The following is a 25246-nucleotide window of genomic DNA, read 5'->3' as shown; positions in this document are numbered from 1 at the left end:
TCTCTCACAGATCCCCCTCAGCTCTCAGCACAGATTCCTTCTGTTATCCTCTGTTATCCTGCTGAAGTTAAAGGATATTGGGGAAAAAAAAAAAAAAAAAAAAAAGGCTTGATGTTGGTCCCTGCAGCATCAGCAAAGGCAGATGGGATTTGCATGCAGGCTGAGTTTGGACAGCCCACAGAGGCTGCAGGTGTGGACACAAGGTGTGCTCTGAGCAGCTGTTGTTCCTGGGGCTGGACACTTCACCTACCCAGCAGAGATGAACAATGTTCTGCTGTGCTGAAGCAGAGAGAAGCTTCTAAGCATTCATTTCATTCATTAAAATGAATCCTCCTTATGAATTATTGTATGAGAATTGAAGTCTTATTTTGCTTGCTTTATGGTATGCACAATTGTCTGGGTATCATTTCTCTAACAAATATCTTATAGGTCTCTCTTACAGCTATTTTCTGAATACTTGCAAGGGTAACTGACAGGTTACATTTTTATTTCCTGGGCATACAGGAATGCTGAATATGGGAGGATGAATCTTTGCTGCATTTGACTCTTAAAACTGCCACTAACCTATAGCAGTATTTTCTCACCCTCCTCTTCCCTCCCTTTGGGCAAAATGGTACCTCAAAGGCTCCTAGTTTTATGCAATGCTCTCCAAGCCTCCTCTTCCCCAACTCCACACTCCCAAAATAGAGAGCTACAGCTGCCCCTATTTTTGTCTCTTCCTAAAAAGTTTTTTAAAATTTTTTTCTTTACAGTATGTTTCAAAACTGCAGAAGGAATGACAGAAACCAGTAAAAACTTTACAGCATGTCCCTATCTCCCCCACTTCACACTCTATAATCTCTGCAATTAGAAAAAATTTGTATTGCTTTTTGTTTTTCTCAGGCTTTCCAGAATAAATCAACTTTCAGCAAAAACCATATCTGGAAATACACTTATGTCCTAAACATAGAAATAAAAATGTTCTAATGAAAGTTAAGCTGTACTCTTACCTACAGCATTCCCTACTGTGAAGGTTATTGTTTAAAAAGTCTGATTATAATGCACCATCTGCTTGGCTTCTTTACACTTGCTTTATTCTTTATTGTGTGCTGTAATTAATGAGGCTTTCTGTATTATTACCATAATAGCTGATGTTTTCCTTTATAAATGAGAAGCAATAGCTCCCTGATGAAAATTTCAGCTTACTTCAACAAATGACAGGAAGTGCCTTCAGACTGCATGGTTGTTCAGGTGTCATTGCAGTAGCAGAAGTCTCAGCAACACTGCAGCCACAGTGCTCTGAAACACTGTGACAGTGAAATGATGGATGAGCTGGATGAAGTCAGGATGGCAACCTTGTCTGTAAAGGACAGTTGTCATATGTGACTACTGTACACTTTGGCAGATAAGGAAAGAAATGAGACAAAATAATTGAATATCAAATCTCCCTGTGAGTTTTTGTTTCATATTTGTTCCATGGCTATGAAGTATATCATGAAGATAAGGACATGCTGCTGATGCCTTTTGACTAGGAGGCATGTATGCTCCTGCTGCCTCCTTTGTGTTTTTTTTTCCTTAAGTAGCAAACCACCTTATCTTCATGGAGAATGATGGAGTTTTTTAGATATACAAACCCCAGAATTCTTCACAAAAGAAGCAGAAATTATATGACAAACAGGACCTCTGGTTTGTTTCCACACAGACAAGGGAGAAAAATGCCACACATGAACCAACCCCTGGCTTTCAGTTCCCAGATAATCATGAAGTCCTAAAAGGCCCTTTTTGTGGTTTTTGATTTTGTCTCTTTTCTTCAACTTTCAGTAAACACCTCTCACTCTGCAAACCACAGCTGTACATATAAGACTTGTGAACTTGCCACTTAGTATTAGCTAAAGCCTAAGAGATAATCAGCTGAAGCTGAAATGACCTCTGATAGTTACCTTTCAAACACTTAACAACCAACCTTCAAAAACACATTTCTCCATCTGCTCATCAAGAAAAATGATTTCTGATGGTCTGTACTCACCATTCATTCAGGACTGATTTTCTCATTTGGGTGGAATTTTATGGAGCTGATTTTCACTCTCTCAACCTTTCTCAGGTTATTAAGACAGACCTGTTCAGACTGACAGCACAGATGCAACAGGACATGACTGGGCTACATTAACAATTCTATGCAATTTGATCTGTGCTATATGCAATTAATCTGTTCATGCTGGTTAGAAATCCCTGGAATACTAGGTATACTGAAACTTCCTCACCATTTTGAATAAACTGGAGGAAACCTGAGGAATTAGGAAGGAAAGTGTTGCAAAATTCCTAATGTCACAGAAACCAGCAGAAGAAAGATCTTAAATAATATTTAGCATATATTTTAATATAAATCTTCTGTCAGTAAAGGTCTCCACTAAATTATATATGCACACACACATACACACATATATGTGTTCAGGTACTGACACACACAATATGTACATGCATCTTCTGTGCTTTAAATGGTGCAAGAAATATTTGGCTTATCACTTCCACTGGCCTTGAAAGAATGAGACACTTCTGCAGGATATAGTGGTGTCAAGTTTGCATTAGGCACAAAGCCACTGCTGAAGCCTGTGCTTCTGATGTCAGACAGCATGAACTGAACTGCTGCTTCCAATGAGAGGTTAAAATAAAAAGTCATTGCTATTCTCCAGGAACTCTGGACAAGAGATGAATCCCTTCCCAAGACTATTAATTGTCTGCTTATTAACTGGCAGTCATATTTTTATGCTGTATCACAAGATCATACTTAGCATTAAAGCTAAGTGATTAATTCATAACAATTACTGCCTAATAAAGTCTTCTCTTCTTCTCAGAAGACTGATGTATTTTGCAAATTCCTCAGTTATTTGTTGTTCTAAAGTAATGAATTAATTACAATAATTTTCTGTTTTATAGGGTGGCAGTAGTCATGCTCTCAGTTGAAACATGGCATGTGTCATACCAGGAATTCATTATTGTTTCTCTTTCCTTGCTGGCAATATCAGATGCAATTATTGAATGAAATACTCACAGATTCTTACATAGATATACATTTCATTGGAATATGGGGGAGTATTCATTGACAATATTAAAATTCTTTAAGTTATAAATAAGACCATGACTTGAGCATTCCTACATTATGCACTCCCATTAATGTCTGCAGGATGATTAGCAGTGAAGTTCTCTCCTTTGTAGAGAACTGAACCATGGGCCATAGACTCTGTGATAATTGTGTTCCCAGAAACCAGCAGAGATAAGGAAGCTCACTCTCAGCATTCATCCCTTCAAACTCTGTCACTTGTTTTGAATCCTGTTCTGAATTCCATCAGGTAAGCCACATGTAACAGAGTAACAAAGGGATTAATTCCAGTATGTAACTCAACACTCATTATATATGTTAAAAGTCTAAGGAAGCTAAATCCAAAGTGAATAAATACTGATTTGCTCAGGATACTTCACTTAAGATGCATCTTTCCTCAAACATAAAATCATCACAGCCATTTAATGAGCTGTCCATGTAGATTTTCTGTAGATTTCCTGAATTTTTAGGATTTTCATCTTAAATGGTTCTCAAAACAAATCACATACCTTCTATGGCACTTGTTAATGAACTGGTCTTCACTGGTTTTCTAGGAAAAAATTCAGCTTTTTCTGAAGCACAGATTGGTAGCATAAAAACACCTCTTGGGGTAGAATTTTGATTGTAGACTTGCCAGTATGCACCAAAACATTCCCAGTGTTCCTAGAGAAGCCAAATCATCAAAACACATTGATTAAGGACAAACAGTATACATAGCAGAAGCTTTACCTGACAGTGCAGTATTTAATAGCTAAACTTGCAAATGCTACTTCACTAAATCAGATGGATGCTAGAACTTGTTGCTTGGAGAAATTTTATTCCAATTTCTTTTGTGAGGCAGAATACAGAAGAAATGTTTTAGGCTCTGCTACAGCCAAACTGATGGCTAAAGCATTCCCATTTTGATCATTATAACAAATTCCTATTAATTAAAAATATGGTAATTCCTATGTACTTTGGTAGAAGCTATTAAAGGAGTAGGCAATGGGGAAGTTCTTTTTGATTCCTCTTAGCTCAACTAACAGAAAAAAAGCTTTATATTATGATTTCTCAAAGCATGAAAAATGTAGTGTATATGTGTACACACCTATGAGTTGAAGGTGAGATAATCTATGTCCATTTCCAAGAGTTTATGAAGATAGTTAGCTGTATGTTGCAACAATCTTCATAAGCAAAACATTTTGGAATTATTTTGCTTACAGGCTAAGAAAGTTTTACAGAAATGAAGTCAATAAATGATATGGCTTCTTTTACTGAAAAAAATGCATCTATATAGAAGGCAAGCATGAGGCTTTACCCTCCCCACTCATCTGTTCATATAGATACTGTCCCCTAAGGATACAGACTTTGCTTTTTGCCCATTTTCTCTTTGAATTTCCATAAAATTTGCAAACACCATTCAAAGAGCAAATACTAATGTAGCTGATTTATAAAACTCAATGTAGGGGAGGAAATGCTTGCAAATGTAGTTGAAATTCTGTTAAAGTATTTAGGCTATATGGTCAGGAAACTATTTACAGTCCACCATGAGTATGATTGGTTCTTAGTGAATTATATTTAATGTTTTCACCAGGCTCCTAAAGGCTCCCTGCATGTAAATTGAAGGGATTTCACAAAGAATCATTGTCTATTTTTTCTACTCCAGGAACTTACATTTTGACTACACTTCCATTTTTTGAGGAAGTGATACATTAGCTGGCAATTGACACATGAACTAACAAAAGAGATGCCTGGAAGCAGCCCTTGCCAGTCCCATGTGCAGAAGATTGCTATTTGCTGGCAGTTTTATTCTAAAGGGAACAGATTACAAAACAAATCAGCACAGTCTCATCTGTGTGACTGCATTTGTAGGTGCTCTTCTCCTCACAGCTGGTCTGAGAGATGACAGCATAAAACATAAGAAAACAAAAACAAAATTACAAACTTTAGCCCTTTTATATAGAGGCTCTGAGATCTTTTCAAAGCAGTGGTGAAGTCTGCCTGCATTTGTGACTGGGGACAGCCCAGCTCTATCAGCTGTAACTGCTCTTGCCACCAGCTAAGGTAAAAAATCCTTTATTTTACACACTTGTAAATGTCCAAATATGCTGTCTAGACAACAAAGCAGTGAGCATATGCACCAAATGCCATAGTAACTGTTGTCATCCTGCTTTATGTTTAGGCAGTTCAGTTTCCTCTGGTGGTGCATTCAGGTTTTGTTACAAGCTTTTTCACACAGTGCTGCACTTCTTTGTCAGGCTCCTCAGAAAGGTTATGGTTTTTATAAACTTCCATGATCACTGAACCACTTGCTGGTGTCCAACCAATTGTAATGAAAGTGAAATCTGCCTCTATGACAAAAGATTTTATTGAAATAGGAAAACACAGCAAGCAATCTATGAAACCCACAGAAATGACCCCAAACTAGGTAGCATAGTAAGCTTCTTTTAGATCAATACTTCATTTGGCAGAAAAATCAATTTCCCTGCCTCTGCAATCCATAAAATTCATCAGGAAAAAATTACCCCTCACATATTAGCAGCCCTTTCACCTTACTGGTTTGGAAATTAATTACAATAGACAATTTCAAACCCTGTAACAGGTTGAGGCAACAAGGCATTTTGCAACCTGTGAATTAAAACATGGGTGAGCTGTGATGGGAACACCTATAGCTTTCCTGATTTGCCCAGCCTCCCTTTGGCAGGGGCAAACATTGCTTTTTTTTAACTACAGCCTCCAACAGCCTCAAGCAGTAACCAGGTTTCATTCCTGGAAATGCTCACCTGGAAAATTCCTGGAAAATGTTTGCAGATAGTTGTGCAGGACACACAGAACACCATAAAACAAAGCTTTTTCCATCAGCTTTCAAGTTATGTTTTTTTATGGCAGTGATATCTTGCCTTTATTCTTCCTTATGGGAATTGCAGGCCTTCTGGGAAAGACTTAAAGAGCTTTACTGCAAGGCTCACATGGAATTCACAGGTTCCTCTCAGTCAGCTTGGTGGATGTGGAGGTTCCACACCTCAGTGCCTCAGCAAACTCTTAGTCTGGGAACTTTCCTGTACACTCTACAGAGCTTGCTGACAGGAATGTTTCTAAATATAATGGCTTGCTGCTAAGTATGTTTTTAAATACAATGTACAGAAGATTATTGATCTAGTCAAGATTTTGTTTCATATTTAATAGATTTAATTTCTTTTTAGAATGTTTTTCTACATAAACTAAGTTGCTCAGCAGACACAACATTACATCACTGTTTTACTGCTACTCTAACCTCTACTCCTTCCCCCAAGTATTTACCTTTCTTTTTTTTTTAAGACTGTTAGACATTTCTTTCCTGAATTTAGATTCACTGTACTTTTTAGAGAATTCAAAGTCTTTGTAAGGATATAGTGACATCTTATCAAAGAGGTCCAGACTCTGAGAGGTTGTTTTCTTCCACTGTTTCCCACAGCTCAGATCTTTACACTTTTTGTGTTCACACTCCTGTATCGTCTTCTGACAGAAGTTCAATAAAATCGTCTTTCTACCCTCAGTATCAGGGTTCTCAGTGTTGTTGGAACTGAGTGTTATAGACCTCCAGTCTATCTCTGCTGAGAAACCTGAACTTCTGTCTGCCTCATTATACAGCAGGCCACTGGCAAGAGGTAGCAGTAGCTCTCCTGTAAACTGATGCATCACTTCTCTTGCTTTCAGTCTATTAATTTATGTCACAATTCCTGAAAGTTTTGGTTTTACAGTCAGGTGGTTAGATATGAAAGAAGGTGGAACATTATTGTTACTATTGCTACACCTGGTCTTGCCTTTCTTGTTATAAATCTTTTTAAAGTTGGTTATTCCATTACTTTTCTCTTTATTCCCTGTTATTATTTAAAGTGTTCCCTGTTTTACACACTTCTTTTCACTTTTCAAGTCACAGTTATCACTCAGTGTCAAAATGCAGCACCCTGGCTTCCCACAGCATTGAGCAGAAGATGCAAAAACTACTTTAAAGATTCACTTGATTCCTTCATTCTGAGCCACAAGTCCCACTATGTACAGCAGAGGTGTAGACAATCTGAAAATGAAAAGGGCAAACTGATATTTATGTACACAGCCTGGTGGTGCAGCAGCACACAGAGCTCCTATGTTACTGCAGACAGAAATCAGGATGTTTGATCCTGCCTGGCCAAAACCACCCCATGCTGTTCCTTCCAGGACACTTTCCAGTATATTTCAGTAACGTCCTAACGAATGGAAATTTTTTGGCTGTGTGCAATGACAGAACTCAGTGACCTAGGATGCAATTTACAATTGTAATGCACTATTTTTAATTCCTTATTTTCATCCTATTCTAGACCCAAACATTGTCATTTTAATCCTTTGTTAGCCTTCCTCCACCAGCTGGTGTCTTTACCACTTCCCATACATTTTTCTTTTTGATTTAACATCAGAACAGAGAAAGGGAGTGAGAATAAACTGAGAGGTGCTTGAGCATCAGGACCCATGCTCTGCAGGGGCACTGTCACACTCCCCCTATGATTTTGTTTCCTGTTCTTCAGCCACCTACAGTGGGACTATTTTAAAGAGTTTGCTTCACTTTTATTACCCCCACTTGTTATTCTTGGGAATGCTGTGTGTGGGGTATATTTCAAATAGACTTATTTATTATAAACTTATTCCCTTTGAAATTCATGTGAATATGAAGCTCAAGTTCTGTAGTTAACATAAGAACAATTACAAGGCAATGTGCAGAGATGAGAAAATGCCTTTCAGCCCACTGGTTCCAGTACTCTGAAATGAAACTACAACCCATCAAAACCCAGCTAGAGCTACACATTATAAAATAAATAAAAAAAACCCCACAATGGTCTGGAAGGTAATCTGCACAGATAAGAAAATGAATATGCAATGTCATTGCAAAAACACTTAAAATTGTGCTTTACCTGTGATAAGGTGATTTTTTTTTTTGTCTTTAAATGTTTTCACTTGAACATTATCAACCATTTAGCCTTAAGGATAACTTCTAAAGAGGTATAAGCCTTACACAATGTTCTTTTGTAAACTTAATTGCAAAACCATTACTGGTTGTTTTGCATTAAATAGACCACTGCTAAAAACTTAGCTACAATCTAGCCTTTTGTGCGTCTTGGAGAAGATAGAACAGAAGCACACTCAAACACTGCATATCCATGAGAGATATGGAAGGAGTGTCTGGAAGTCTAGAAGGAATGAGCTTTGAAACCAGCCTCTCCCTCTATCCTTTTTTATTTTGCACTTATTTGTGAGGATGGTGTGTTGAGAATACTCCTAAGCTGCTCCCAAATTCCTGCATTTCAAGTGTGTTCCCCAACAATTATTCATAATTTTTCCCTCCTCTCACACACCAACACACCTTGTACTCCAAGATCCAAAAATTCTCCCTCTTGCTCACTCTAATTGCTTCAGAGACCTGTTTCATCTAAATTTTCTTTAGTTCACACACATATAGAAGGAAACTGGATATGAAGACAATGAATCTCTTCATCTTTTCTCCTCGTACTTTAAAGGTCAGGTATGTTCTGCAACAGAGATACAAAAAAAAAAAAAAATCATGTCTTGGTGAATACTCCACACTGTGCAATTGCACAGTTGTTTTTCACTAAATCTAAACAATAAAAATATAGTAAAGCAGGTTCTGCATTATTTATATTAAGCAGTGAAAATGCTCCTCATAACATTAAATGATAGCCTTGCATGCAATTCACAGACATTATCTGAAAGCTTATATACCTGCTATATATATAAACCTAATGCAGACAGCCATAATAGTCTGTATGAATAGGGAACTCTGTGCTTACTGAACCACAGTCATGAAACTAAAAATGAAATTATAGTCCCTCCATCATAATACCTAAGTCAGTATATAATATTCTGAAAGAACAAGCACACAGCAATACCTGGGTTAATACTGGTACCATACATTATTGCTCAATGCTATCAAAAATAGCATCTCCAGATTCTTTATTGAAACATATTACATTACTTAAATTGTCATGACAAAGACAAAAGTGTTCAATTTCAGACTTTTCTAGGATCTCAGTTTTTATGAAATTGCAGATTTTTTCTCTATTAGACATATAATTTATTTGCTGATTAAATTCCAATAGAGGAGTTGCTCAGTCCTGATTTTTTAAAAAACACATTTGGGAGTGTAAGTTCTAAGCCCTGACAGGAGCATTTTCCTTTGTTCCCACTCACATCCTGGACTGGAAGATGAGGATTTAAGTGTTTATCCAACTATTTCATCATAAACCACTGAATAAATAATGTTCAGCATAAATAATGCCTCCATATAATGCTAACTCTGCATGCTTCAATATAGGTGAACTTAATATGAACTGTTGTAAAATTTCAAGGATATCTCAGCCACTGTTTAATTTTAACTTTTTTTTTTTTTCCAAACCATGATTGTAAATGGACAATTTGTGTGAGCTATTTGGTTAACTCTTTACTACTCCATAGGTGGGTATCCAAAGTGTGCACTAAACAGAAACAGATAAGGAAATGCTCAACTGGTGCACATAGTGACTATTTCTGTAAAGATCAGACCATCTGACTGTTGAGTTTGGTTCACACTGCAGACATGACACACCTGTATCCACATCAGCCCTAAGTCATCCCTGATGGATGGAATGATTTTCACAAACCTGGCTTCTGGGACTCGCTTGCATGAAACCTCTGCTCAGACTGCAAATTCATGTTAGATTTTAAGCGATGTGATGGACATAAAGCTATTGGGGCTCTGCTCTTCTGCTCCATCCCCCAGCCGGGCTGGAGTTTGGTGTCTCAGGTCTGGCATTAACTCACAGGTTCCACAGCATCATTTAGGTTGGAACAGATCACTGAGAGATTCAGGTCCAACCTGTGACCAGTCACCACGTTGTTAAATAGCTCACAGCACCAGGTGCCACATCCAGTCCTTTAAAAACCCCCAGGGATGGTGACTCCACCACTACCCAGGGCAGCTCATTCTAATGCCCCTTCCGTGAAAAAGTTCCTCCTGATGTTCAACCTGTGGATGAAGAACAGAGGTGTGGAGTTCAGATTAAAGCGCCTATGAAGATGGATTCCAGCAGGCCTCATTAGGGTTTATGACCTTGGGTTGGTATTTCCTAATAAAAACTAAAAGACCTTTTAGTCATGAAAGAAGAAGTCAGAACAGCCTGCAGCAGTTCGAGGCCGGCATCTCACGCTTCCCAGCCCCTCCATCATTCTGCCCGTGTGTTCCCTTCTCCGGAGCTTCCCTGCGCTGGTCACCGCCCCAGTCCCGGCTGTGTCATCCCAAACTTTTATGGGATCACGAAAGGGTCGGGCTGGAAGGGACCACGGTGGCTCCTGATCCAACCTCCCTGCTCAAGCCGAGTCATCCCAGCGCACAGGATCGTGCCCAGAGCACCTCCAGCCAGGGACACTCCGCACCCGCTCTGGGCAACCCGTTCCCGTGGCCGGTCGGGGCACAGCGAGGAAGTTCTTCATGTTCAGACAGAACTTGCTGGGCATCAGTTTCTGCTCATTGCCTCTTTGTCCCATCGCTGCACAGCACCGAGCAGAGCCCGGTGTCTCATCCTTTAAACAGTTAATACACATTAACGAAGTCTCCTCTCAGCCGTCTCGAGGCGGAACGGGCACAACTCCCCGGGCCTTTCCTCCCCACGGGCCGGCACCCTTGCCCAAGGTGCCGCTCCAGGCTCCCGCCCCTCGCAGCCCCTCGGGGCGCGGGCCCAGCCGCTCTCCGCCCCCGCCGGGGCTTCCGCCCGGGCCGCGGGACAGGGCGGGGACAGCGGCTAAGATGGCGGCGCCCTTGGCCGGGCAGGCGGGGGCCGTGCTGCGGGACCTGGCGCTGCGATCCGCCCGCCTGCGCGGCGAATTCCCGGTGAGTGAGCGAGCCCGGCCCCGCGCCCCGCCGGCCCCGCCGCCGGCAGCCCGCGCCCCGCTCGCTGTGCCCGCCTGAGCCCCGCGGCTCCGCTCGCAGCCCGCCCGCGCCCGTGGGTGGCGGCGGGAGGGACCGTTCTCCTCCCGCCGGCTGCGGATGCTCGGGCCGAGGATGGTCCGAGCAGCCCCGGCGCTTGCGGGGTCGGGGCGAAGCTCTGCCGGCGGTCAGACCGAGGCTGACCGGAGAGCCCGCTCCGAGCGCCTCGCTCCCCTCAGACCAGAACTCTGAATTATTTCACTAGCAGAGCTCTGGGTGACGCTGTGCATGAAGTGACATGGTTTGTCTGGGTGACGCTGTGCATGAAGTGACATGGTTTGCCTGGGTGACACGAGGGGATATCGCTTGTCTGAACACGTTTGGGTGGCAGCGCCGCGTTGGTTCGGCTCGGTGCGGCCGGGTGCAGATCCCTGGTTGTGCTCTGCTGGGGAAATCGATGCTAGCTCAGGCTTCCCGGTGGTCCTGAACCTCCCCAGAGCCACGGGAAAGAGATGAACCTCCCGGAGGGCCTCAGGGCCTCTCTTGAGGTGTAACAGGAGTTCATTATTCACCTCGACAAGCAGCCACGCGGAGGTAAAAGGAAATATACACATTTTAGACAGCCCTCATGCCTTTGGCAACAGCTCTGTAATTTCACCTTTTCATCATAAGCAGCTGCACGAGAATCTTACTTTGGTTCACACTTGTGAGCACAAGTGTTTTCCCCACGCAGCAGCCCCTGGAGCAAAGTCCAGTTCTCTCCGCAGGTGCCGCTGCTGGAACGCTCCTGGCTGCAGGCTGGGCTGTGCCTGAAGGTGCTGGAGGTGTGAGCTTAACCTCTGTTGCACAACTGCTGCTGTCGGGTTTGTCTTTTAACCTGAAGGAAGTTTCCCACCTCGGTTGTAAATCTGAAATTTTTTGTGCCAACTTGCTTATCTGAATGTTGGGTATACAGTAATTGCAACATAGTGCAGTTGATTTGTTGATTTAGTATTCGTCCATTTCATGTATACACCCATCAACATGCATCAGACTGCTTATATGTGGGTGTAAACACACGATGATATCTCTCTCTCTCTCTCTCCATATATATATACATTTATCTGTGTATATACAGGTTTAATTTCATTAGTGTGGATGGGCAGTGCTGTCAGTCACTGCAATGGGGAATTGCATTGTATGGTTGAAGATGTGTTCCTGCCATCAAGGCTTAGGTGTCTGATACTACAATAAGGAATTCAAAGGTAACATCTCTGTTCTTGTAGGGCTGTGATATGGAGGGTTTGGAAAGGCTGGAGGAATGGCAATGGAGCATTGTCTGAAAAGAGTCATCCTGGAACTTGAAAGGTCCTGGTTGAGCTGCTTTGGTTGGTTTCAAACCCTCTCTTTATCTGGTGCTGCAGTGGGTATTTGAGATAGATGTAGAAATTAGGAGCTCATGCTGTATTCTGTCATCTCTCAAAGCAAGGAGGCACTCTGTAAATTACCCCATAAAATAACTGGGTATCAGCTCAGATTCTCAAGAGTATTCTTAGGATATCAAGGTAGCCATCTTTAAAAAAAACAACTCTTTTTTGTGCATTATTTTTGAACTAGAGATGTTGAACTTGTATTATAAATCACATTTTGTTATTCTTTTTGTGAACTCTTCCAGATACTGAGAGCATCTCCCAAGATCTGTGCTTTCCAAGTAGGCTATTTTCAACAACCACGTCAATACTGTATAACAACAAATCAAGTTCTTAATTTCAAAGCAAACCACTTTCCTTTATAAAGGTCTTCAATTTTGCAGTGTTGCCTAATAGAATTCACATCTAAAAAGTCTCCTAATCTTCCACTGTGTCAGAATTTAAGCTACAAATAAGTTGATCAGCCAGAGTCTGAATTTCTGTACTACAAAATAGGATTTAGGATCTGAGAGTAAGAGCCCTTCCATTGAAGTTTTTTCTCATTTATATCATTCATTCTGTTGCTCAGATGAGAAGTTACACTGTTACTTTATTTAGCATAAAGCACCAAAAACTGTCCTCAAAGCCCATCACAGTGTTTCTTTCACAGATGAGGGTCTTCCATATGGTGTGAATGTGATCAAGAAATACCAGTCTTAAACCTTGGTTTTTTGGTAACCCTGTGTGAAATTTAGAATCTTTCCTTATAACCCTTATGACTTACTGTTGAAGTGGTGTTTCTACACTTTGTTTCAAAATTCCTTATTTCAGAACTGTAGCTGTGAAATTTGGTTGTATGCTGTCATTGTAATTGCACATTTTCCTGTGCATTTTAGGGGTGGAGTAAACAGTAGTTGATCCTATCACATGAAATTATTTTATCATCCTTTTCCTTACCCTTTACTTTTTTTATAACCGTTAAACATTTTTTTTTACTCATTTCGCTGTTCATATCCTTGGTAAGTTCAATTCTTTGTGCTGCCAGAGTTTCAAATCTGACCAAGTTTTTCAAGAAGATAAAAAGACAGATTTGAGTTGTCTGCAGTGCATGTGGACAGGAGCATTCAGGGCTGCTCTTGCTGGAGCAATATTTGTAAAAAACTGTGACAAACGCCCCTGGGAGCACTCGGCAGCAGAATTCAATCTTGTTGGTTGGCAACAAATAGGCTCCATTGAAGGCTGTTTATTTGAATGGGAGTTGGATTGGGCCCTTTGGGAGAATGCTGTGTTTTCAAAATAGCTTCAGATGCAGTGAAATTCAGCGATGAATATAAATGAGGAACAATTAAATCAGAATCATAACAAGAAAAAAAAAAAAAAAAAGCTTAAGGTAACTCTGCTATTTTAATGGAGTGAGCAGGTTGCTTAGTGAATTATGAGCCCTATCCCTGCCTTCAAAATGGGCCTCAGTCCTGGAGAACACATCCACATGCATTGAAAATACTAAAAAAAAAAGAAGGAGTGGAAGATGAAATTGAACAATATTTGTGTTACAAAATCTGTTGGAATCTGTAGATGTTGCAAATAGGGAGCTGCAAGGTTGCTCACTGCAGATGCCTTCAGTTCCTGGACTTGTAAATCTATAAAGCCTCATTAATGTTGAACAGAGAAAGTTCTGCCTTTTCTAAGAAATATGATGTTCCATGCAGCACAAAATGTTACTGAAAAAAAAAAACTTTTCAATTCATGGCTTCAGAAGCTACTTCAATGTTGAATTCTTCTTTTTTTCTTAGTTTTCTTTGGTGTTCTTGAAAATTTCTTTGGACTGCTTCCCTATTTGGCTTTTCCTGGTTGTCAGTTTTGCTATATTTTCAAGGTTTTACATTTAGAGGCAGGAAATACATGAGCCTACAGACTTCCACCAACAGCTTTTTCTCCAGGCACCTCATCCAAATGACAGGAAAGCCCTCTTCAAACTCTAGACAAAACTGAAATGCCAAAGTGGAGCAGATGTTTGGCCCACTCCTCCCCGGCAGTTCCATTAAACACATGGTTATTGAATACTATTTTGGGATGAAAGAAGGAAATGAAAACATAAATATAACCTCAGACTGTGATTTTTTTTTTTTTCCCCCCCAGTTAGTTTTATACTAGTGGAACTTCTACCCTGGGAGCAATCTGGCTGTGACACAGATACTCACAGCTCTGCCTTGAAGTAGAAGAGCTGCAATTTGCTGCATTGATTTCCCTTCCTTTGTACCTCATGGTGGGATAATCAAGGGATAGGGCTAATCAAGTAAGAAGAAATAGCCTTCATGAATATGACATTAGGTGGAGAAGTAGCCACATTTGTGGTCTTAACCCTGGCTTTGAATGAATAAATCCTTCTTGACCCTCCATCTGAACTCCCGACCAGTTTACCCAGAGACTCCTCACATTCCTTGGGTATGTTTGGGATTGGTCAAACTTTTTTTATATAAAAGCAAGTGGGTTTTTTTTTCCATTGATCTGCCTCCTGAGGCACTGGATGAAGTGTCAATAGACAAACTGCATGTTCTTTACAGTTATCTTAAATGATTGTTTCCTCCTGTTTTTCTCTCGAAATGTCAGTGTGTGGTAATTTTCCTTTTTTTTTTTTTCTTTTTTTCTTCAGTCACCTTTCATTTGGTATATCTGGCTGATGACTGCCAGCAGGGATTTTATCTGAAATGTGTGAAGCTACTGAGATTCTTTTGGGAATACAGAGAAGTGAGATGAAGATTTAGACACAGTTGGGGTATAGTTATTTCTTAGAAATGATTCATTTCTCTGCTATTTTATCCTTTTTCTTGTTTGGAAGGTCCATTTTCACAAGAATGGCAGTGTCCTCATTTAGTGCATCAAGATGAGATTGTCTCCCTCTCAGTTTTGGGAATCACTCATTCCAAGGTGATTTAACTTCAACTGGTAATTTTTATTGTTGGTCACACCTTAGTGAGTAGCTCAGCTCATTGTTGCCTTGGCCAGTCCAATTTTTCTGTGCATATTTGTGATTGTGAGTATTATCTACAGCTTTGAGCATATGCTCTGAGGATTTTCTCTAGAAAATCTCTTCCTCTAATACTCTAAAAGCACTTTCTAAGCATCTGTGACTCAGCTTATTTCTTCCATAGCACTTTAATAACAGGACAGGGACATCATATTACTTGTCCAAGTGCATATGACAGTAACTTTGGAACTGGTAATTAAACATTGATCCATGATTAGCTATTGATTATATTTGATCTAGATAGCAGGAGTGGGTATGAAACAAATAGGATTTAAGATTGACTATTGTAAAAATCCCCTTATTAGTGGAGTTTTGCTGTGCTGCTGAATTCTTTGTTGCATGAGTGAGACTTAAACCAGATTGTGAACTGCAAGCTGATGCCAACCTTTAATGTGGTAAGGAGAATGAAAGCACTAGATTGGTGTTTTAGTTTGTTTGTGACATTATGCTGATGGTGATGTTTCTGTATAATTAGTGGCTAAATGTTAACTGTGAAGGAATTTAAAGACTTGCTATTTTTCCACTTACTTGTTGGAACATCTTTTTTAAATCTTCAGACAACAGTTTATACTATTAGCACAAAATATATTCAATAAATGCAAGGTTTCTTTTGTTTAAAATTTGCTGCTTTGAGCAGATTTGCACATGGGTTTTTTTCTTCCTGTTTTCTCTCTTGTCTCTTTCTCATTGCTTATGAAGAAGATGAGTCTGTATCCCAAAATTGAATTAAATTTTATTTCTGTCATGATCTGAGAGTTTATATCATAAAGCTCTAGGCACTCACAACCCTATTGGGCTTGAATGTGGCTTGAGATATTTAACTCAAAGACTGTTTCATTTAAGAGAAGACTTTTTAACATATTTTGTGATACATTATTATTCATTTGTGTTTACTTACCTTGCACATGGGTAGTACTTGGTGACAGATCAATTTCTGCCTACCCTGTTTGTCTTTAATTTGTGCATTGTAGATTCACAGTCTGGGTTGGGTTGGAGTATGAGCAACGTGAGCTGTGAGCCTCAGTTTGTGCCAGGAGGAGACAGAATCACTCATATTTTAGTTTACCTTTGATGTCTTAACTCTTGTCCACCTAAATTCTTCATGAGATGCAAAAGTTTTGTACGAATTGTCAGGAGAAATGAAAAATTAAGCAAGATTTTTGGTCATGTTTGGTAGGTTTGCCTGCTTATCCAAGACTTTTGACTGCAAAATATGAATCTGCAAATTAAAAACCAGACACAAATTACTAATGGAACACTTCACCATCTTTTGATACCTACCTCTGAAGCATCTGTGGACAAAAGGACAGTTTAATTTGGCATTTGCTAATTTCATGGCAGCCAAGAAAGCAGTTACTGAAGAGTTGTTCATACAGAGTATTGGTATAAAAAATATCAGGGAAATTCCAATTACTGGAGGTGTTCTATGTGCCAATGTACATAACACTGATGAGTATAGATAAAACATAGAGCTATTCATGATAATTAAAGATGAAAGACCTATTAAAAGGAACCATGTCCTTTTTATTGTCAAGATAATATTTGCTAAGGTCTGAAGATGGCATAAAAATGTATTTTTCCTTAAATTTTCTTTCGTCTTCAATTCTGTCACTCCAAACACATTGGAAACAGTGAATCTATTTAATTGAATTCTTTCATGCAGAGTTTCAGTCTAGATTTGTTTTTCAGTTAAATGGCTCAGATGAAAATAGTCTAAAGTAACACCATAAATTTTGGAAGTGGAGGAACAGATATTTAGAGCTTGCTTTAAACATGATGTGAGATGATTAAACATGAGTCCAGAGCAGCTGGAATGCTGGAGCTCCACCTAGGGAGGGTTGATGACCCAGCTGAGAGCCCAGGGGTGAGGATTTTTGGACACAGCAGCATCCCTGACAGGGTTATTGTGCATTTCTGCTGCAGGCACCTCGATCAGCAAACACCAGAAGAAGCTGCAGACAGCTGGGGGAGCCTCAGTCAGCAAACCCTGGTCCTCAGGGAGGATTTCACTCCCTCCAGGTTCTGCTGGAGGGACAGCACAGCAGGGAACACATCAGCAAGAGTTCCTGGAGGTTTCTGGAGAGCTCTGATAACACCTTCCACATGCTGATGTCTCAGGAGCTGCCAACAGGGGACACTACTGAACCTGACATGACAAGATGTTGTTTATTTCTAATGTTGTTTATTTCATGGGCTGCAGTAAGACAAGAAACGAGGCTGGGCATAGTCCCCATTTCCTTAACCAGTGCAGTAATGCCATCATCCTTTGGGCTTGGAAATGCTCTTCCACTGGATTAAAGTTTACCTTACTGTCCCTTCATACAGTAAGAAATGCAGAAATCTGCTTTAAGGTCAAAGTCTTTGTGGATGATGAGATGATGCTTCTTGTAGCTTGCTTTGAGATTTGAGAATGGCAGCAGAGTGTATTTTATAATTAGGTATAAAGAGTGGAGAAATATTATTAAAGAAATTACCTGCAAAGGAAGGAAAGACAATCCTAATGTTTGGCTTCCTATTGAAGGCTGACTTCCACTGATTATTCTGGGCAGTTTCTGCTTTCTCCCCAGCTCTGCCCAAGGCTCTCTGCCTCTTGAATCTTTGTCTCTCAGAGTTTGCTTCATGTCAGTCAAATGGTCTAATTAAAACCAAGACTTATTAACAATAAAGGGTGTGAAGCATTGAGATTGAAACAAAAAATGGGCACCAGTCTTTTATTTTCTTGCTACTTCCAGGAAAAAAAATTGTTACAGACCATCCTGGACTGGTTTAACAAACCAGATATGACTTAGGCATGCAGTGAAACTGTTTCTGTAGATACTTTTCTGTATTTCTTTATTTTACTACAATGGGCATTTGCATTTTTGTTGCTTGGAAGTGTTATGTTGCTTAGTACTCAAAGTCATATTCTGTGATGACATAGTCAGGTAGCGTGGAAATTATCATGATTTGGCTTCAATATTAAAGAACTGGAACAAAAAGGCTGTGATTATGTTTTATATTTCCTTCTCTGTGATGAAAAATGGAGCTCAAACTGTCTAAATTGGCATTTTATCGCTGTTTTTCTTAAAATATCAGCGACTTCTAACACTTGAAAAGCATTCTTCCAGGGTATGGTAGGCGTGAAACACTTCTTTGATAGATATGATTACTTGAGATATGAATGCAGAAACATTTCTGTTCATCTTATTGAATATGCCTTGAATTTTATAACAATTTAGAAAGCTGAATTTGCATACAGGAGAGAAAAAAAATGGTGGTGGCTACTTTGTCTTGTGTTTGTGGTATATAGAATTATTTTTTCCCTGACTATGTGTACTATTTAGAGCATTTCTTCATAGTTGCATAAAATACCATTTTAATCTTGTAAAAAAATTAGAAAATTAAACACCTAAGACCAGAACAAAAATATAAAATTTCCCCTCAAGATACTTAAAATAAAATAATATTTCTGATTTGTGTGAAGATGTTTCACTTTTTGAATGTGTTGTGCATATCACCAACAATCTTCTTTCATTTGCCTAGGCAGGGAATGTGTTACAGTATTTTCTGCAACTTATTATGCAGTTGTGTATGGTAGTGAGTTTATTTTCGTCAGATACTTCAAAGCCTTACTTTTTAGGTCAGGAAAGTATGCTTCTCTTAAAGCTTTGAAGTTTGAAATAAGCAAAATGAACATAATTTGACTAAAATTAATTACTAATGCAAAGCAGAACTTCTGATAGCAAGAACATTGTCAAAAGCTGAAATTGAATCTGAGAATTCATGTTCATCCTTTACCCAAGCAAAGGCTCTGAAAATCAATTCCAGAGGTGTAAAGCTTCTGGAGACATGCTTGCTCCTTGGGCACACGTGGATGTACAATAACTAATTTTAATACTGTTTTATTAGGCTGAAATTTGGTTTTAATGTGCAAGGAGAAAATATTTTGCCAACAATTTCTGCAGTAAGGACAGAGGGCATCATTTAGCCCTTTGGTAGTTTGGTGTTTTGGCAGCCAGCTTTGTTTTGTGACATCCTGTTTGTGATGTGACTGACCTTCTGCATGTTGCTTGAACCACACAGTTTCCATGTAATCCCACAGAAGAAGAACCTGCCCTGTTTCAGGGTTTTTGGAAGCTGCTGAGGGCTCACTGTTCAGGTGAAGGTTTGTGGGTTGGGGTGTGCTCAGCCCTGCTCATGCAGCCTATCCACACTAACCAAAATGCATCTCAGAATTTCTCAGGGTCATGAGGGTGCTGTCACTTAATTTGCAGAAATTTTATTTCCCTGGGAATTTTTTTTTTTTTCCTGTGGAAAATGCAGCTGTCAGGGATTTGGTGATGTCCTGCTGTATTTGGAGGTCAGTCTGTAGCAGCCTGACTGAAACAGCTGCTGAACAAGGTGTGGAAAATGGGGAAGAGAGGTCAGGGTCTTACTGTTAAGAGGACACTCTTCCCATCCTCTCCTCTTTTACTTTTGGGGACTGTAGTCCTCACAAACCATACCTGCAGCCACTCAGAAGGATCACCCAGGCAGTGGCTGCTAGGATCTGCCTCGTAGAGCACGAGGATGTGGGCTCAGATTCTGGTTTTGTGAGATAAGGAGAATAAGAATGACAGAAGGAGCTCAAGTGTGACCCTGTGCATGTTCCTGGTAGTTTACAATGGAGCTTAGTGGGTAGGAGAGTGTATTTACAGAATAGCTGTCAAAATCCCTGAGTGTAAGCAAGCTGTAAATAAGTCTATAAAGTGTAATCGTTACTGGAGACTTTAAATCTGCAATGAGTGAAGGACTTGCTTCAAGTTCATTCTTGTGTCTGCTAGCTTGCATGAGAAGTAAACAGAAGGATAAATCAGAAAGCTGAGTTTGTACTTATATAGGCACATTGGAAGAGATAAAAGCACATTGGAAGAGAATTGTGTAGTTTCATTTGTGTTTTCTGCAGTGAAAGAACATCACACCACGCTCCATCCTGCCCAGGAGAGGGCAGAGGTAAAGCCTGGGATCAATCACTTTGCAATCAGGCTGATTATAAAGGACAAGGAGGAGTACAAGATCAAGCCAAAAGAACACAGTAGGGCAGGCATTCAGAAACCCTTGAAGTAAAAAGGTTTGTTGCAGTAGACAGCAAACAGGAACATTCAGGAGAACTGGTAAGGGAGTCTTACATTTTGTTAAGAATGCAGTCAGAATTTCAGTCCCACTTCCACCCTGTGTATATTCACTGTCATTACCATTTCATCAGCAATTCTGTAAAATATCCAAGATAAAACTGAAATGTTTATAAAATGTTGTGGTTTTCACGTGCATATTGATATGGTTTTGTTTAAAGGGAAAGACTCATTAATGGATGCTGTTCTGTTTTTTTAATCTAATCTATATGGTTTTGTAATATAAATATCAGTATTGTGAAAGAGGTGGGTGCTGTCTTCTGAAATCCTTTTCTGTTTCTGTGACAGTTTTTAAAGCACAGCCAAATTTTACTGTTTGCTGTTAGCCACTGTGAAAAGATTTAGAAGGTGGGCTTTAATGAAAGAGATAAATAAAGCAAAGAAAGCCTTGCCAGCATTCAGCCACTTCAGAACTGATGGACACACTCCTGATGTTCCTCTTTCCCAGCTGAGAGATTCCACCAGTGAGAGAAGAAAGAAAGCACTGAGTCAAAAATGAAGAGGAATGTTGAAGTATCATTATATGTTTCCTAATCAATATTGCTTGATATGTCATTGCAGTTTAGTATATCTTTTAGTGGAAGGGGACATGTGGAAGAGGTAAATCCTCATGAATATTTAATGTATTTATTAATGAATTAATTTTGAGGTAGTGGGTAGTGAATTAAATGTTTAAACCCCCTCCCAGTAATGCTGGCATTTTAATTTTAATGTGAATAAACTTCAGTAGAGTCACATATTTTTAGATGCAATTACCTTGGAAAGTTGGCAGTTCAGTGAGTGAGCGAGTTTTGGGAAGGTTCTCCCACTTCAGTGAGCAGATCGGGGGAGAGTGAGGGAGTTTGATTCATGACTTGACTTTGGGGTCAAATCCAGTAGGCTTATTTCTTTAGTTAAATCATTCACTTTCCCAGGTTAATTTTAACATTCTGGGTAGGCTGCTCAGGTTGAGGCTGAAACTGTTCTTTTTATAATTGGTTTCTGCAGGATCTTGCTACTTTGAACTGTCCTGTATTACACAAAAATGTCATACCTTCCTACTCTGCCTAAAAGTGCTCCCTGCTGCAGCCCCTTGTGTCTGACTTTGTATTTTCTTCTTAAAAAGCGAAAATGTGGCTTATTTGGCTGTATCATGCAGAGGATATTTTATAGGTGTTTGTTTGATAGAAATTTCTGTTCATTTCTGAGGTATTATTGAAATAAAACTCCTTTGATAAAACTGAAATTCGAAGGAGAACTTAATATTGTTTCTCATTTAAATTGTGTATGAATAAATGATTACAAATTGACAGATACTGCTTGTAGTGGTTCCTTTCTTGAGTGAAAAACCAATTTCTATTTCCTTCTTAATTTAGGAACTTAAAATTATTAAGAGAGAAAAAGAGAAACTAGATGCAGCCCCAACACAAGCAAAATGCACTATGAATTGAAAATTTAATCACTGCTTTTGTTTCCAGGGCTGTGTCGCATTGCACTAAATCTGCAGATGAACCAGCTTTTACTTAGGATTTATTAATAACAGGTTGTGTGGAAAATGCAGAGTTCTCCAGTGTGCCCTGGGAGTCCCTCAGCCCTGGGGGCTCAGTGCATCCCCTGGACAGTTTCTGTCCTGGTTCAGCACCTGCCTGTGCAGGGGTTTGTAGAGCTCTGGCATCACACACCAGGTGGGCACCAGGAGCACCCAGATCCCTGGGGCTGAATTCCCAGCTGGAGTGATGCCTCAGGATTTTAGCTTTTATATTTTTCATATATTTGTAGCTCTGCAGTTCTTTAGTGTATGGCTCTAAACTCCACATAGAGTGTGAGCTGCTGCTTCCCCATTTTGGTCAGACACAATTCCTCTCTAACTAAGCCTGGCAGTCAAGGACACCTCACTGCCTCTGACCTGAGAGATGGAAACAGAGAACTGGGGGAGAGCAAACTTGAAGTAAATGGCTCCATTACCTGAAGCTGTAATTGGAAGATTAATCCCCAGTATGCAAATGGACCAAACTTATGAAGTGTGAAAACCCATGACCCATCATCCATTTTTGAGTGTAAATATCAAAATATCAAAATATTTTGATATTGAGTGTAAATATCAAAAAATATGACAGGTTTTATTCCCTTAATTTTTTCTAGCCTCTGTTTTCATGTAGTGCCAACAAGGCATCAGTAGCAGTAGATGTTTAGGTCCATACACTTCTGAGAAATTGTGTCTTTTTCAGAGAGCTCACCCAGAGAGTTTGCTCACTACCAGGCTTTTATTATTCCATTAAATAGGTACAATATTTTCTGCTTTAATTTGCTTTGAAATAATTCAGCCATATTTTATAATGCCTTATGGAACTCATCAATATTGCCTGTGTATCTGTCTAATGAGAGTTCAGTAAATTAGCATATTCATTAAACAAACAAATTATTGTTCTGTTAGTAATTGGTGACTGCCTGTTTCTCAACAGATGAGTGATGTCAACTGGCATCAATTAGTTTAGTGTGCTTTGTTACCTACAGGTAGGTAGTCTGTGGTTGATATTCTTTATTAGGTTGTGTTAGAATAATCACTGCTGCCTAGTGATGGGAAAAAAGTAATTTCTCTTAACTAAAAAGAATGAGATGCCTAAGTATACTTTCTTTAGCTTTTCAGTTAAAATAGCTTCCTTCTCTAAAATTGACATGATCCTAGTTTAACAAAGCTCTTCTCTTTGTTTCTTTCATGTTTGTCACCATCTTTTTATTCCTGCTGTGATGCACTGTGATTCCTCTCTGGTTTCCAGTGGCTCCTCTTAAAAGAATCTTGCAGTGTCTGACAAGAGAAATTGGCTTTTCCTGGAACTGTGGGGAAGTATTCAGGGGAAGATTTAACTAAGCACTTGTTTTGATTGCATCTATTAGAACTAAGTGGTGACACAAACACCTAATATAGTAATAACAAATATCCTGTGGTTGTTTCAAACTAGATTTCTGAAGTTCTTCTGGAGTGTTGCTGTTCTGGACAGTGAATTGCAGTGACTGTGAGTAATTGCTTTGGAAGGAGGAAAGCTCTTGAGCAGGTCGTTTCATACTGTCCTCCCCAGGCTTGGTTTGCAGCAGGCAGTGCAGTCTCATTTTCAGTCATGAGAGATTCTGAGCAGAGGTGGTGGTGTGTTTCACTCCTCTGAAGTTTTTAAACTTGGAATATTTAAAATGTATGCTTTCCAAGCTCTTAGCTACCCTCTCAACTGTTTAAGTCCAATTTTTTAAACAATTTAACAATAGCAATCCTAATAATTATAGTAACCGTGAGCTCCTTTTATAAACAAACCCCCATTTCCTTTTTCTGTGTTTCTTGAGTATATGAAGAGAACCATTTAGTTATTTAATACAGGCATCTTGTTTTAAAGAATCCTAGATGTTAGGAATTGTAGTAATTAGCCACCAGAACTGCAGTCCAGATTTACTAAACAAAAAGTAGGGCCATACTTCACATGTGTTCTTTATTTTATTTGAAGTTACCTTTCATAAACCTTTGTTGCATGGACAGATCTCACTTGTTCTGAAAAGTGAATATATGGTTTATTGGTATAAAACAGTAAATTACCCCTGCAGTTTATTGATCAAAATGCCTTAGCCTTTAGAAAACTGGGAAATGTGATTTTAATTTTTTGTGTGTATTGTTGTATGCTCAACATATTTCATGTGTTATGTTTTCAGGAATAAATGTGGAACTAAAGGGTGTATAGCTGTTAACTAGAGTTTCTGTGTTGGTTTTAACTCAGTTAAAATGAATTCCCATTTGTAAGAATAAGTAAAGGCACATTAAAAGGTCTTCAGCTGTATCTGTAGATTTTAAAACCAAATGCTCTTGTTTAACACCTGGTTTGCTTATGGTGCTTTGATATAGACTGAAAAATAAGCAATTCCTGAACAAAAATATGGAAACTGTTTTTGTCAGGGAAATATTCAAGACTTCTTCCTAAAGTAGCTCACAGAACCAATTTTATCCCTTGTAAATATATCACAGAGATCTAGATTGAGACTTTGATCATAATCTCAGTGTTGGATGAGGCTGCTGGACTCGCTGGTACCAAAGGGACCTGGCTGCCATATGGCATCCCAGCTAAAGTGGGCAATTTGGGATGCTGATGGAAGACACTTTCCTCTGTGGCTTTTAAACAGGATGGCCTGGATGCTGCCTCCTGCTTTGGAAGATTCAAATTGCTGGCTTGTGGCAGCCAACAGGACATTAGTTGGGAAGGACATTTTGTGTGCTGTTTTCCATAATGTGCCCCCAGGTTTGCAGCACTGGCCCTCTCTGGAGAGAGGGGGATGTGTGGTGTGGCTCGATGGGACAGCTTGTAGCCCATCAGCCTTACCACAACTCTTTACATTTCCTTTTGTGCCTGAAGGATTTGTTTTCCTACAGAGCATATTTTTGTTTTTTATGACTTATATTTGTGATTAACTTCTGCTTAGTTGTGGTGCTTGCTTTGCTAAATTTTTGTTTCTTGTTGGGTTTACTTACTCATTTTGTGGGCACTGCCAACAAACTGAAATAAGTGCTTTGGTTTGTTTTCAGTGGCCTATGTGGTATATTTTAAGTACATGACCTAATAAAATATGTCTACACCTGCAGTGGTTTATGTGAGGGTATTCAGTTGAGTTTATTTTTGATGGTTTCTTTTTGAGAGAAACTTCTACATCTTTGTCATTTACAGAGACTGCATGTCAATAAAT

General features: G+C 39.5%; 1 protein-coding gene across 1 annotated transcript in view; it reads left to right on the top strand.

Moving 5' to 3' along the window:
* Nucleotides 1-10797: 10797 nt before the first annotated feature.
* SUCLG2 (succinate-CoA ligase GDP-forming subunit beta) overlaps nt 10798-25246 on the top strand; it is a 106075-nt gene continuing 91626 nt past the window's right edge. The window contains exon 1 of the mRNA XM_079316882.1: nt 10798-10949. Within this exon, the coding sequence (XP_079173008.1) occupies nt 10866-10949 (84 nt within the window). The 5' untranslated portion in view covers nt 10798-10865. The remainder of the gene's footprint in view (nt 10950-25246) is intronic.

This window comes from Erithacus rubecula, assembly GCF_903797595.1.
Source record: "Erithacus rubecula genome assembly, chromosome: 13".
Lineage (NCBI taxonomy): Eukaryota > Metazoa > Chordata > Aves > Passeriformes > Muscicapidae > Erithacus > Erithacus rubecula.
This window is presented reverse-complemented; position numbering and strand designations above follow the sequence as displayed.